The sequence below is a fragment of the Phallusia mammillata genome, chromosome 5 (assembly GCF_965637545.1).
Source record: "Phallusia mammillata chromosome 5, kaPhaMamm4.hap1.1, whole genome shotgun sequence".
NCBI lineage: Eukaryota > Metazoa > Chordata > Ascidiacea > Phlebobranchia > Ascidiidae > Phallusia > Phallusia mammillata.
Genome location: NC_137256.1, coordinates 23548415 through 23564188, shown reverse-complemented (window position 1 = coordinate 23564188; position 15774 = coordinate 23548415). Strand labels below are relative to the sequence as shown.

The 15774-nt window shown below is 37.1% G+C and overlaps 1 protein-coding gene across 1 annotated transcript; it reads left to right on the top strand.

Annotated features, from left to right (window-relative positions):
* Positions 1 to 2489: 2489 nt before the first annotated feature.
* LOC145228988 (host cell factor 2-like) lies at positions 2490 to 15453 on the top strand. The gene is made up of 21 exons (XM_080094224.1): positions 2490 to 2704; positions 3518 to 3666; positions 3933 to 4093; positions 4378 to 4583; positions 5090 to 5313; positions 5640 to 5787; positions 6324 to 6476; positions 6832 to 6976; positions 7432 to 7477; positions 7544 to 7631; positions 8128 to 8216; positions 8592 to 8813; positions 9208 to 9289; positions 9707 to 9821; positions 10350 to 10715; positions 11447 to 11626; positions 11943 to 12372; positions 12891 to 13183; positions 13640 to 13794; positions 14036 to 14093; positions 14681 to 15453. Exons 1-21 carry the CDS (start codon positions 2545 to 2547, stop codon positions 14712 to 14714), a joined length of 3504 nt encoding a protein of 1167 aa, XP_079950350.1. The 5' UTR covers positions 2490 to 2544; the 3' UTR covers positions 14715 to 15453.
* Positions 15454 to 15774: the final 321 nt, after the last annotated feature.

The following is a 15774-nucleotide window of genomic DNA, read 5'->3' as shown; positions in this document are numbered from 1 at the left end:
ACAACGAGCAAATTTGCCGGAGCGACAAGGCCTGTCTGCAATGTTATTGCCCCATCGATTGCTTGAAAACATAGCAATCTATGTAAAGGCTGAAATAGAACACAGGCAGGTGTACCAGGTGGAAAATCGTTCAAATGATAGGCCATCACAGGGATAAAAGTAATCGGACAACAAGATTGAACCTATAGATAACAGCCGGCTGTCTGGGATATGAACATCTGAGATTGAAAGCTTTTCCCGACTTGTGTGAAGAAACAAATTTAACATAGATTTTTCAACAACTTTACGTCAACGAATTCCACAAAATGTGATAGGCTTTCAAAATGGAAAGTCATTTTTGTACAACCTCTTTAAATAGTTTATTTATCATAAAAACAACCCTGCAATCGCGTTTGAGTCGAACCATATATTGGCATTTTAAATCAATCTGTTTCAGACGGTGTGCAGTTGTTATGCTTACGTTACAAACACATTTTTAAACGAGCTTTAGATTTAGACAATCAACTGTAACACTATATGTTAAGAACACAAGTGGTAGTAACGAATTATGCTAAGGGCTCGATTTTTCTTTAGAAAAAAAACTTTTATTCGAGCTGAAACCAAAATAACACACAAATCTCTTGTCACAGTTCGACTTAAACACGTGAATTTCTTTTTGCTTTAACTTCTATGACGGTGTAGCTGCAGCGGATTTAGCCCTTTCAACACCAAACCTCAACTCTTTTTTATAACGTTCCAACAATACGAATTTGTTCTGGTTCTGTGGGTTTCTCAATAGTGCGCCCTTAAACGGTTTTGATAAATCCACCATCACCTAATGAATATAAGTTTAAAAAAATCGTTTTCAAACCCATACTGCAACAATATACATTAACGCGACAAAGGGCAATTTTCAGTTCTCGTACTGCCTCCTGATTGTCGAAAAATACATTAAAAAAATAAAAAACAAACAATAGGCTATACATTAAATTAGGTCTGCTATATATGAACGTGGGGCAAACATAATCAAATGTATGATGAAGATGTTAAAAAACACTGGCCTAGTGCAATTGTATTTTCTTTTACCAAACGAAATAAACTCAACTCTTTTTGCATGCGTCCAACAACGCTTTCATTGCACAAGCCTTTCGAAAGTTTGCCGACTAATTTTGTTGTTATAATCTACCTCAGCCACGGAACAGGAAATTACCTGTTACCCTAGCAAAATGTCAACTCCGCGTCAAGAGCGTTTTCGACTAACGTTTAACCCAATAGTTCTCAAACTGTGCGTCGCGACGCCCTGGTGCATCGTTTCAATCTTCCAAGGGCGTCGCAGAATAGTTACGTTCCGTGGCTTTTTGTTGTTGTATCAATAAACACAGCTTTAATAATAAGTTTCCTCATTAACTTTTATTTGCTGGTGCGTCGCAAGTCCAGAAAACTTTTCCAGGGGCGTCGCAGCAAAAAAACGTTTTAGAACCACTGGTTTAACCAACCAAGGGTATTTTGTCTGAAAGGTCGAGCAGTTAATAGGCATTGGGCAAAACTGCAAGTGTTCTTTTTGTTTAAGCACGATCTATTACACGGTCTATTATAATGTACATGACATATCAATAGATAAATGACAGTATTTGTAGGTTTTAAACACTTTTTTCTCAACAATTTATGCATACAAACATATAAAAATAACACGCCAGTTAAGAGTAAAATAATTGGACTAATTTCAAATCTACACAAAACTTTTCCTATTCTTAAACTACGTATATTATAGATTTTCGGGGAATATCAAACATCAATAGCCTACTGGATAACAAAACTTGGGTTTTAGCCATTATATTGCTGTTGTATGGTTTATAATAAGTCGTCCAGGACGACTTGCCTAATAATTCGTTGTTATTCAAACACGGATGTTTTGCTTTTTTATTATGTGCACAAAATAAAATCGCTTTCTGTTTTATTGTTTGCTGAATGATAGCGTTTTACTGCACTCTAATGGACAGAATTTTTGGATGTTAATGTTGCTCATGCAGTAAGGCCCAGTAACTATTTCGGAAATAATTGTAAACGTTAAAAAAATGTTTGTAAAAAAACTAAAATGATTAAAAAATAAAAATCAGAATATTTTTTTCTACGGATTTTTTTGAAATACGGCACATGCCCATATTTAGCATTGTTTTATTTTTACTAGTACTGCTTTTGTATTTATTTTATAACGAGTTAAAGCGATATAAAACCTTATATTATGTGGCGCTAGTAGTGTTTCTGTACTTCTATGTACCGTTTTCGTGCCCGGTTTCAAAATTAATACAGCACAATACTAAATATCAGAATAATTTATTTTGGCGGCAGGTTATCGCGTTGCGCAAAATTAAAAAAACGCCAGTTGGGCATAAAGTTATTTTAAACTAAAAAATATCTTGTCAAATTACACAAAAACTAATTTTAAAACAAAAAAAAAACTGTACAGGAAACGATTTTTATTTCTATAGCCGCACATCCGGGTTACTTCAAGTGACGCGTTGTGATTGGTTACATGTGTTCATTTCCTTAGTGGAGATTTTCAAGATGGCGGCGCCCAGTGTGAAATGGAACCGAGTTACAAATAGCAGCGGACCCATTCCTAGGCCAAGACATGGACATCGAGCTGTTGCAATTAAAGAACTTATGGTGGTATTCGGCGGTGGGAATGAAGGAATCGTCGATGAATTGCATGTTTACAACACAGGTGATGATTGAATTTTTGCCGCCATTTTCTTTGTTTTGATTTGCAAAAAATGAGAATTTGACGTTGTTATGAAACTTTTGAATTGGCCAAAGGAATCGTTTTAATGCTTAAAGTTAAACTCTACACGGTAGTATGTTTTACTAGTGGCAAGAGTTTTGCATTTTTGGGCATTTGTTTTGCTTTTATTGTTTGGTAGCAATAACAACAAAATACAGAACTTTAAGTATGATTTTAAGCTTAGATATTTGGTCTGCATTGGTCCTTGCGAATTAAAAACACTTGTTTCTGGGCAATGATCTTTTCCTGTTAAAGCTTTAAGTTTGTTTTGCCAAAAAATAACTTGTGTGATTTTAAGTAGTTTGTTTATTTTGTCAAAACAGTGCAATAAGATGTTAGTTGCTCAGCAATTGTTTCGAAAATGTTTTGGCAGAACATTTACCTCCATATCACTGCTTGATTTTTAACTTAAATGCCATGTTTTTAATTCCAGTCTATTGCATATTTCGGTTCATCATTGCAGAACAAAAATTGTTTTCCACCAATTGTGTATCTAAATAACCCAGCCTGCAAAACATTTCCCAAACATGTTTCACATGCGCATGTGCATGACTCTTCAAGTTCGTATGCAAGACCAATTTCAGAGAGAGGTCAAGGCAGGACAATTGAATGCCTTTAGTGCAAAATTTCAACGTAGAACCTCTCACACTTTGACCTAAAAGTTTTTTAAGAAAAAGCGTGCACAGCTGCCTTACTCTGCAGACTGGTAAATAACCACAACATTCTCATAAAAGCAATATGTATTGTCTGTTTTAGTGACAAATCAATGGTTCATACCAGCGGTGAGAGGAGACATACCCCCTGGATGTGCAGCTTACGGCTTCGTATGCGATGGAACCAGACTTCTCGTGTTTGGTGGAATGATCGAATATGGAAGATATTCTGATGATCTATATGAATTACAGGTTAACTTATGTGTACTTTGTTTTACTGTCCAGTAATCTTTTTGGTAGTTAGCTTATTTGGCATATACTTCACAAATGTTGATTTTTAAATGCAAGTGAAAGTTAGAAAGTTAAGGTTTGAAATTAAAGTTAACTCATTACAACACAACTTATGTTGGTATAATGAGACTTTAAACACCACATATTTGGCCCTTGCATGTGAAAAAATTGTACCAATAAAAAACTGCATTTACCTCTTTTAATAGTTTGTGTTTTTGTGTTTGTAGGCAAGCAGATGGGAATGGAAAAAACTTTCACCCCGCCCTCCTAACAATGGACCTCCCCCCTGTGCTAGGCTCGGACACAGCTTTACCTTGATTGGCCACAAAGTCTACCTGTTTGGAGGTCTTGCAAATGACAGTGATGATCCGAAGACAAACATACCAAGGTGCAATTCCACAGAATAAAATACCAAAGTATAAAATAATATTTACCAAAAATGTAAAGATGCTTTTTGGCAGACAAATATGGTTAGTCACAAATTAAGAAGTACAAATCTACCACTTAAATAGAATCTAGTTATGAAAAAAATGTGGTTATTTGTTTATTACCTAGAACCATCCATATTAGGAAATAACCTACTAAGACCTCCTGGCTATGTTCCTGTATAAGTTATGTAAACAAAGCCATTAGGAAATGTCAAAAAGCGCTATAAATAATTGTGCATTACAGGTATCTCAATGACCTGTATACCCTTGAGTTGAGATCATCTACAGGAGTTGTTGGGTGGACAATACCTGCGACATACGGCTCCCCGCCACCACCTAGGGAATCGCACACTGCTGTGCCGTGGACAGACACTGTTGGTTGCGACAGACTTGTTGTTTATGGTGGAATGAACGGGTGTCGTTTAGGTGACCTGTGGATACTAGATATTGGTAATTTTTACTTTTGGCAGTATTGAAAGTTATTTTTCAGACATATAATATGTAAGCTAAGTTTGTGTCCAGTATTTTGGTGACCTGAATGTAGTCAACACTCTTAAACTTACTCCAAAGCTATTGCTGCCTGGCATAATGTGTAAACGAGTATTGCTCTTCAAGCAGTTTTTATTGTAAATAATCGACGTTTTGACGTCCCATACAAGACGCCTTTATCAGGATAATGGCATATGGTGTGAGTTTGCAGCAGCACAATCTAGTTTTTGCTGTTTGTTTATCGCTGTGTATAGTTGGTTGCAATTTTCACTTTATAAGAAACTTGGCTTGCAAGATATACCATTATCCTGATGAAGGCATCTTTTAAGAACATTGAAATGGTGATTGTTTACAATGAAACTGCTGGAAGAGCAATACTTGTTTACTCAATTATAGTCATTCAAAAGTTTGATAACTTATGCATTAGTTTTAGGGAAGGCTTGAAATGAACATGTATTTTTTTCCAGAACAAATGCAGTGGAATTGTCCTATGTCAGCTGGCCAATCTCCTTTACCAAGAAGTCTTCACAGCGCTACATGTATTGAGGACAGCATGTATGTATTTGGTGGTTGGGTGCCACTTGTATTGGATGATGTGAAAGTTGCAAGCCATGAGAAAGAGTGGAAGTGCAGTGACACACTGGCATGCTTTAATCTCAAGAAATCAAGATGGGACCAATTGTCTCTTGATGTAAGTAACTGTTTATAAAATGTGTTCAGTTAAGGTGGATATTTATACTAGGATTAGTCCTTAAGTTTTTATGTAGACCAGCGACCACAGGAAATCTTGTGTAAAAATTATAGTACGCCAAACCTGTCATATATCACGACAAAATGATTTCAGTGCTTTTGAGTCTATTTGATATTGTTTTGTGGGCAAAAATGTCAGAACTTTATTTTGAAAGGGTTCATAGTATGATGAACTTCATACAAAACTGTATATCTTATTTGTGACAAAATAATATAATCTATTTAGTTTCTATTGGTCAGTTGATGTATGTGAACACTTTTTTGCAGATGTACGATGAGTCATGCCCACGTGCGAGGGCTGGACACTCATCAGTGAACATCAACTCGCGTTTGTACTTATGGAGTGGTAGAGATGGATACCGAAAAGCTTGGAATAATCAAGTTTGCTGCAAAGATCTCTGGTTCTTGGAAACAAGTGGGTAACCTACATAAACTGTTGCTGCCAGGCTGAATATGTAGCTCTTTCTTATGTTTTGAGCATCTTTAGTGGGTCATGAATATATCAAGGGTGCTAGGCCAGTTTATAATTTTAAGCAGTACACCGTTGTTCATAACCTGCGTAAAACTCTTTTTAACTATACCTTTGTAAAAAATGTAATAATTTATGGCTTATAACTATTTGCAGATCGTTGTATGATTATTTAATCAAAGTAATACATTAACTTGCTAACTGTGACAGCACAATGTGATCTTTAAACATGAAGTTCACACCTCTTCAACACATAGTTCTCATAAGTTATTTTCTTTTATGGAGGTTTTGACAAAATCATGTATTAAGGATAAGCATTATTTCACAACATGTCCTGTTGGAAAATTTATGGCATCTATCTAACCATTTCTTGTTCATGAAAAACATTAATTTTGTAAAAATGTTCTTTTTGGTGAAATAAATAGTATATATATATATTGTGTTACTTTCACAAGAGTAACTTTAAATTTTTCCAAACACAGAAAAACCACCAGCGCCATCGCGTGTTCAGTTGGTCCGAGCTTCAACAACCAGCCTAGAAGTGTCATGGGGTGCTGTACCCATTGCTGATGCATATCTGCTACAAATACAGAAATATGAGATTACTCCAAAAGTTCCTACAACTACCACTGCAGGTATCCATACAAAATTGTAAATGCCCTTGCCTTCAGTGAATGTATTGGCAAAGAGATCCAAGGGATAGGTAAAATGTATCTTGCTTGGAGATTTACGTTTAAAAACAGCACAAGTACGCTAGTGTTTAACAAACTTGCTTTGAATTTAGGTATTTGGTGTTGTGACAGGATCTGTTATTTGGTTTAAATGTTCTTTAAGAGACGTTTTTCAAAAAGAATTTTTGCTTTAACTATATGAACATATGTTGCAAAATTATTATTTTTTACTTATGTACTGTATTTTATATCCTCTGTAACACACATTCTATATACAACATATTTACAACTTTTGTGACCATGAACTTGGTATATTTAGTTGCCACTTCATCTGCCGCACAACTTGTCAACACGACACCCAGACTGTCAACAACCCAATCACACATGGCAGGAATAGCGGCACTTGCCGCTGCGGCAGCTGCCACTGACAAAATACCTGCTGCCATCGATGGCAAAACATCAATGTAAGTCATGTAAAATGTTTCAACGTTATTTCCACACTGTGTGCCAAGAAGCAAGGGTTTACTACAATGCAAAAAAGTGCAACTTTTACTTACTGTAACAACAACAAAGTTAACACTTTATAAATTTCACAATATTTTTGTTATTTTATCTTCCTTAATTTACAAATATAACGGTTCAAATAGATGCAAAAAGCGACAGACTTATTATTGAAATGTTTTGGCAAATGCTTGACATCAGTGATATTTGGGGCCATATCCTTTACGTCTATTTCGGTCGTTATATATTACTCAGTAAAATTATGAACAGATCTGTGTGCTTGGTTCAATAAATTGAATTTCTAAAAAAATGTTTTTAGAAAATCGTTTTATCTCAAAAAGCTTGCTTCACACTTGAATTTACCTGCCAGAAAAACTTTCCTTTAGGACAAAATAAAGATTAATTTGTTTTATTTTAGAAGCTTGACTGACAAGATGACAGGTCCTGCTGTGGTGTCGCTAAGCGTAAGTATTATTTTGTCAGACTAATATATATTCAACTTAAAGGAATAAATAAAATTTGTTGTGCAGAACATTGCAAAGACATCACAACAACTGACTTTTTTCAAAACTTCCACAGCTGTCCAGCAACCAAGACAGCTTATTGCAATGGCTAAAGGTAGGTTGTGTATTATTGACTCCTTGTAACAGAGGTTCTATATGTAAATGTTATAATGTATTAGTGATGGGACGTACCTGGTACTCGGTATCGATGGTATGGAACGATTTCAGTGGTATCGATACTCATACTTGGTATCGAAATATTTTGTCTCAGTTTTCGATACCAACGTGCGAGTACCGAAGGCCGATTTACACCATAAGAATACGGGCAACTTTATGCCAATATTTGCTTCGGACAGCACAAAATTGGAAATAAATTCTGCCAGTTTACGTATGTCGTTTTCACTATCACGTGGAGATTACATTTTTCGGCATGTATGTGTGCCCCCCGACCATGGCAGATAAATTAACCAATGATATACAACTAAGTACAACACTACACTTTGGTACTCGGTATCGAAGGTATATACATGTGGTACTCGGTATCGGTACTCGCTTCAAAACCTGGTATTGTCCCATCACTATAATGTATCTTTTTTCCTCATCTTTTATAGGTCCAGTAACACAGGTTGTTACCACAGTAATTGGTGGAGTTACCAAAACCATCACGCTCGTCAAAACACCAATTTCATCAGTTGCTAAGGTACAGGGTTTGTTGCTTTCTCCATGGTTATGAATCTTGGGTAATGAACAAACACAGAATGTAAATTATTTGTGTCAATATTGAGACTGCTCTTGAATTGCCTGATATTTGTTAAATTGCTCGTATGCTCTTTTCTACTTTTGTGACATACTATTAAAGAACTCTTTGGTTTTGTTTGTCTATTTTTTAATTATAAACTACTTGGTTTTGGATTTTTTTTAATGATTAATGCAGTGGTACTCAACCTTTTGTGACGAATTCCTCCCTTAACAATTCTAAATATTTTCATTCCTCCCTAAAATACTACAATAGTAGATGCTAAATCATCATTGATTGCTTTATGTATGTTTGTTGATGTTTTTACAAATTTTTCAGACAACTGGTCCTGTTGTGAAGCTGGTTTCGAGCGGGACATCTTCGTCAATCAACAAACCTATTTCTATTATGACAACAAAAGCTGGAGTAACATCTACACAGAACCCTATCATCAAAACAATTCCGCTGATGAATAAACAAGGGGCACCGAAGATCGTAACACTCACATCGAAAGTGCTCACATCTGCAACGGGGGCAAAAATCATATCTTCCAACCAACAGGTACTTATAACTTGTGGGTGCAAAACAAGGGTTTGTGTATCTGCTGGGTCTGAGAAGCACCAACACAGGGAGTAAAAGATATGGGTCAAATTAAAGGTTGTTCAGACCAATTTGTGAAAAAGAAAAGTTTCAGTTTTTTTTATGAAACACTTTTTTACAACTATGCTATTAAATGCGTGAAAGAATGTCAATTCTGCCTTCAATTATTACAACTTTATCTAATTTTGTCAGTCATATTTTCCCCATTTCGAGCTCTTTTTTTCCAATACATTTTTATATATTTCAGGACCTTCCCACGTCTCTTATAAAGCTAATGGTTTCTGTATGTTATGACTTAAACTGTACTCAATGGAGCCCTATTTAAGTCAATGCTTATGAATATATTTGTTAACAGGGTGTCAAGCTCATCTCGAACATGTCAGGAATGCAACGGATCATTGTTGCTCCTAAACCAAAACCAACCACAACCACAGCTGGTAAAATGCTTTGTTGTAGCTTATACACCACTCAAATGTTCTTTTGACCTACAAATGTCCCAAAATATCATGCTATTTTCTAAGCAAGTTGCTCCTTTTTTGCCATGGCAACAAACCACCTGGAAATATATTCTTGTATTACATTTATGTGAACTTCTTGTAATACATATAGTTTTAAGAATGACAAATAATCAGAAATATATTATGTTGTTGAATAAAGTAAGTGTGTTGTGAAGAAAATACCTTCAACCGTTCTTTATTTATTCAACGCCAGGAACTGGCCATGCACTCTTAGCGAAAGTCTACGTTTTGATCTCGTCTACTTATGCTAAATGTTACGGCTTGCTTTTTCAACAGCACTCTTCAAATATATTTTCTTCTTGTGTTTGTATTCTTTACCACTGATATTGTGTACAGTTGCTCATGGGACTGGTGATGGTGATGAAACAAAGAAACCGGCAACCACTGATCCAACAGAAACTCCAGTACTGCCTGAAACAATTACCACAGTTGGAAAAGAAGCACAGACCAGGTAAATAACCAAAATATTATTTTGTTGTTTTTAGTGACCAAAAAGTTGTCTTGCTGAGTTGCTTTTAACGAACTGAAGCAACAAGTTGTGCTGTTTTATGTTGTGTAATAAAGTTAGTTACTTTTCTGTAAATTCATATTTATTTTTAAATAAGGGACAATGCAAAAACATAGATAGTTAAAAATTGTCTAACACACACTCAAAATCACCATCAATTAGACAGTAATGAAAGCAAAGAAAAAATTCAAGAAAAAACAATACATATGTGTCCATGTTTACTGTTTTAATAAAACTTGAGTCCTATTAAGTATATAGAGCTCTTCTGACAATTGTATTTTTATTCCGACGAAAATTTGTTTATTGTGCACTCTACTATGCGCATTCAGTGTTATTTACCCTGATGAAGACGACCTGTATAGGACGTCAAGACGTCGGAATAAAACTACAATTGCCAGAAGAGCTCTATAAACTTGATATTATGCCTGGCAGCAATAACTTATGTATTTATGAGTCCTATGCTCTCTTTAGCTCCACAGAGACTCCAAAGGAAGAAGCAAATAAAACTCTCGATGAAGCATCAGGAAAGTCGGAGTCAGTTGCCCAGAAAGGAGAGGAGAATGTTGGGGATAAATTGGAAGCAAAAACTGAAGAACCTGAAAAGGCTGAGAGTATCCCACCAGCTAAGGACACAAATGATGCAGGCATGGATGTTGCAGCAGGAGGAGATGCAAAGGTCGAGGAGAAGAAAGACAAAGAAGGTGATGTTTGTGAAGAGCAGAACGGAGATGGAGACAAAGTTGCGGAAAATAAAGAAAATCCGGAAAGCATGGACGTTGAAGTAAAACCTGCTGATGCGACAGAAAATGAAGAAACTGCAAAGACTGAAGCAGAAAGGTAACAGATAAGTTGGTTTTTCCATCCTTGGTTCCTTACAACACCTTAAAACTGATGTTATTTGCTTTTGCCAGACCTGTTTTTGTGCTCTCCTCAAACTAAATTCATTTACAGAAAACAGGCATGGACAATGTGGCCTCCAACCCCATTTCCCCATTAGGGATGGGCCAAAATCGCAAATGTTCTGTTTGGTCGAGCACCAAGTATCTCATGTTAATGCTCGGCTGAGCACGCTAGGTGCATTGTGACGTCACGAACATTCCCAGTTCCAACCTAGTTTTGAGCTTTCCGATGTCCCTTACGTCACCACCATTATACAAAGCTCTAGAGGCCCCAGAACTACATATTTTCCACAATCTAACGCATTTAAAACAACAGACATTTTTGTTCTTGGATATCCTGTCGAACATTAGTTTCGTATCTTAGCAGGGCATGAATATGTAAATATAATATAATGCTCGGGTTTGTGCAACTACTCGACCAAGTATCAAAAACAGCGTTGCTTGGTACCAAGTACTAGGGTTCTGGCTTGGCTCAGCCCATCCCTAAATCCATCACAGGCTAGATTTTTCTAGTCTATACCTTGCTTGAACCTGCATGATTCTGTGTGACATCTCCAATAGGCCTGCGCACCTTGATTGAAATTAAACCAGTATTTTTCTGGATTAGTGTGACATGACTTGACACATGTTTAGAACCAGTTCTTTACTGTATATATATGTTCATTGCAGTGTTGCAGAACCTAAATCCCCACCACATGAGACCACACTCACCAATCAGACTGACTCAACGGTAACAGCGACAGCCGACGGCAACCAGTCGACCACCACGACACCTGCCACTTCAGGTGCTGCCATGGCTGCTCAGCCACAAACTGATACCAAAGTTACTGCAGCAGCTGAAACACCAATGTAAGTTTAACTCCAGATGTTGCATTGAAGGTTAATCATACCACCATGTTGGTGTGGGCATATTCTCTGTACATAAGATCCTTTGACAAGCATGTTAAAAAAATGTGACTTTTCATTGGCCGCCATATATCTGAAAGTCAAAACTCAAATACATTTGTGAATATGAATTTAAACTGAACTTTGGTGCAAACACATAGTAAAAGTGACTAGATGTAACAATCAATTGGTAGTCGTATATCTTAAGTTGCCGCTGTGATATTCATTTAAGTTTAAACTAATTGGAACATTTCTGAACTGTATTTTGCCTCTATTTCAGGGAGTGTGAAGAGCCACCTCATGAAACAACCACCACAACACAAACTGACACCACTAAAACTGTATCAGCCGGTGACGCTGCCTCCAACACTAAAACCACCCCAGCTCTTAATGACGTCACTATGGCAACCAGTGTCCCTGAAGCCAAACCAGTGACAGGAGATGCGGAATTGGACAAGATCCCATTGGACACAGAGTCTAAAGGGGAGTCCATGGACATTTCGGCAGGGAAAGAAATCATTCCCCTTTCTGGAGGAGACACACAGGACGCTACTGTTTCTGTGACAAACGGTGGCGGTGTCATGAAAGTGGAGCATGTGTGGCATGACGTGGCAATCGTCAAGGCAACATCCCTTACTGTCAGCCATTATCTGGAGAAGACAAACCAGACTGAGTCGGACCAGGTAGATGTGGTTACAGTCCCTGAACAGGTAAGATTTTTTGGGGGGTAGAGTGTCAGCCCAGGATAGCTCATGTCAGAATCCCACTATAGGCTAGGTTTTTTCTAGTTTATGCCATATGTGAGAATGTTTGGTGACCGGATGATTCAATATGAAGCCTTTGAGTCCTGGCATACTATGATCAAGGACATTTGATCTCAACTTGGCCTCACGCTTCCTCTCCCCAAGGGGGGCTAGAGTGAAGGCTCTTTACAAACATTCTTTAATAAAGACAGTAAGCCAAGCCATTTGTCCAGAAATGAAAACTCAACCAGATAGATCCTGGGCCTTACTCCATAGACTCCAAGTGTGGCGAGTTTGTCACATAAATGTTTTTGGTGAGCTAAGGGTTAAAAGGGGGCACAATGTACAAAGGTTGAGAACCACTGATCTAGGAAATATGTTTATATTTATAGTAGCCATTTTAATTCAGTATTCTCCACACTGCAAAGAAGGCAACATACTAATAGGCAAATACATGCTAATAAAGCAATTATGTTTGTTCTCAGGGAAGCAACCTGAAAAAAGTTCACCTTGAGCCTGGCACAGCGTACAAGTTCCGTGTGGCTGCCGTTAATGAATGTGGTCGGGGTCCTTTCTCTGAAGTGTCTGCCTTCAAAACATGTCTTCCCGGATTTCCTGGGGCCCCATCAGCCATAAAGATCAGCAAGACGCTTGAGGGCGCTTCAATATCTTGGGAACCACCTGCCAGTACAAATGGCCTCATCTTGGAGTATTCTGTATATCTCGCTGTGAAGAGCGCCCATGCCCGACAAAACCCATCAAATATGCAGTTTGTCAGGTGTGTTTTTAATATTTCATCTCCAGTACGACACTTTTGCTCTTTAGTGAAATTGTTAATGTAAGCTATGAAATGTGCTGCACCATATCAGAGCAATAACTCAGAAAATTTAGGTAGTCATTTTACAGATTATGGTTGTTGTTAGTGAAATATGGCTGGATGGTTGTCATAAAACCAATGAACAGATATATATATAGTGTTCCTTAACAGGTGTTGTTTAAAACTAAAGCAAGCTTATATTAAAAAACATAACTCATGAAAAACTATATATACAGATCAATTCTTATGCCATATGAGAAATATGATGGCCCAAATGGGCATAAAGAGACATCTAAAAATGATCTGAGCACTTCAATCAAAAATTTTTGTGTGTTGCTCTTTACATCCATTGGGCTAGTATGTTCCTCATCACCACAATATATGCAGCACTGAATAATGTTATAAACCTACTTACAGGGTTTATCTGGGTCAACTTCCCCGCTGTGTGGTCTTGCATTCCCATCTTGCCTCAGCACATATTGACTGCACAACAAAACCTGCTATAATTTTCCGTATTGCTGCCAAAAACCAGAAGGGCTACGGGCCTGCTACTCAAGTTAGGTGGCTGCAAGGTAAGAATATGAAACAATAACTGTTTTGTTGAAAACCGGTTGCTTATGGATTGTTTCCAGCTATACAGTACTATGCATTGTTTACAATTTACACACAAAATTAAATTACCTACCATTTTTTTCAGGTTTGAGATTTAATGTGAAATAAATCAAATATATATCTATTTTAACTGGAATCCTATGTAGTTGTAAAAGCTGTATTTTGTATTGAAATAAATGATGAATTTTTGTGCATTTACAGACGCATCTAAGGTGGACGCGCAGCGGCAAGCGTTTAAAAGATCAGCTACATCTGAAGGGTGAGTAGTAGTGAATGTAGAATATTGCTTTTGTTGTACAGCAGTTGCACGTTCTGAAAGGTGAACACCACTGAGTATGAGTACAGCCCATTTAAAGTTACATTATACTAGTGACATCAGAATACTTCTACCTATGGAATTTTACTTCTGCATCACTATTAGGTGCTCATTAGTTGTTGAACATTGCAATTCTGTCTAACTGGGAAAAATTGAAAGTGGCCAATAATAATTGTGACATTTACTGTGTAAAGGAAATGCTCTTCTGGCAAATGCATTTGTTTTAACGGTTGTTTCAACGTCCTATTCAGGTCGCCTTTATAAGGATAATAACGAAGTAAAACCGCATTGAACAAATCAAAAAAGGGTATTACTGTAACAAAAACATAATCGCACACATAAGAAACTTCTAATCAAAAGTCTTTTAGCAACTGTTTGTAGCCAGCAGAGAGTGACATGTCAATGCAATGTATATTTGCGACATCATGAAATATCCTTAGTGTTTACGGCATTCTAAAACCAAAAATCAGGCACCTATTTCAGTGCTAAGTATTGACACAAAACAATAATTTTTATTTTCTCTCATACAGGTCACTTCCCAAAAAGACCAAGATTGAAAGCTGATGAATAAAAAACAAGAAAAAACGTTTACAGATGGACTTATAGGTGTAAGACTTGACACAGGCGAAAAGCAGCCTTTATACCTACCTAACTACCACTAGGTAGCGTCACTGAGACACCCATGTCCGCTGGGTGGTAGTACAGAGCCTGTACTCTAAGATTTTCATTGCAAGTTTTTTTTTTTCATTTTGTTTTCGAGTCACTTGGTAGGACATTTGTAGTCAACATAAAATTCGTTTTCAGGGATTTTGTTTTTTTTGCGGATCATACGCTCTAAATTTCCGGTGGCTCCCCACTTTTGATGACGACGGCTTACCCTTGACCTTTGGGAAGCTTCTTTTTTCGGAACCGATATACAGGGATAATTATCAGTATGATTTTCTTAGTAGAAGTGCAACTTTTAAGGGCATTTCAAGAAGAAATATATAGACCCTAAAGAGATCTATGAAATCTACGAAGGAGTCGGCGTTTAATGATTTCAGCATACAAAGATTTCTGCTTGGAAGTCTACGAAGAAATATACTAAATATCCCCTTAGTTCCAGATACTCAACTAAGAAATCTTCAAAACCTATGACTGCAGTTTCTTGATTGCAGTAATAAAAAGCTCATTCATTTTGTGTTTGTTTATTTTTTTTAATGCCTTCATGTATAGATTATTTCGCCCTCGTTATCACACATGCCGTTTTGCGCGAATGCCTTTGTCGCATTTTCAAATAAAAATGTAAAGAGATATTTAGAAATCGGTTGGATGCTGCGAAACGTGCTACTGTCACATATAACTTCCATTTCAAGCCCAGAGGCCCCGGTTGCACGAAGCACAGCATCTCCAATAGTTTTGCGCTTCTAGGATAAAGTGCAAGCGTTGTGATGCACAACCTGGGGTCCACGGATACTATTGGGTTTCAAATCGGTGTTACTTAATAGCGCATGTTATCACACGACAGGAAGTTGTAAAGGACTTGAATATGCTTTTACGAAAATGTAATTTTGCGCACTTTTGAAAGCGCTAACGGTTAGAGCAGGGGTGGGCAACCTTTGTTACTGCAGGGCCAATTATAAAT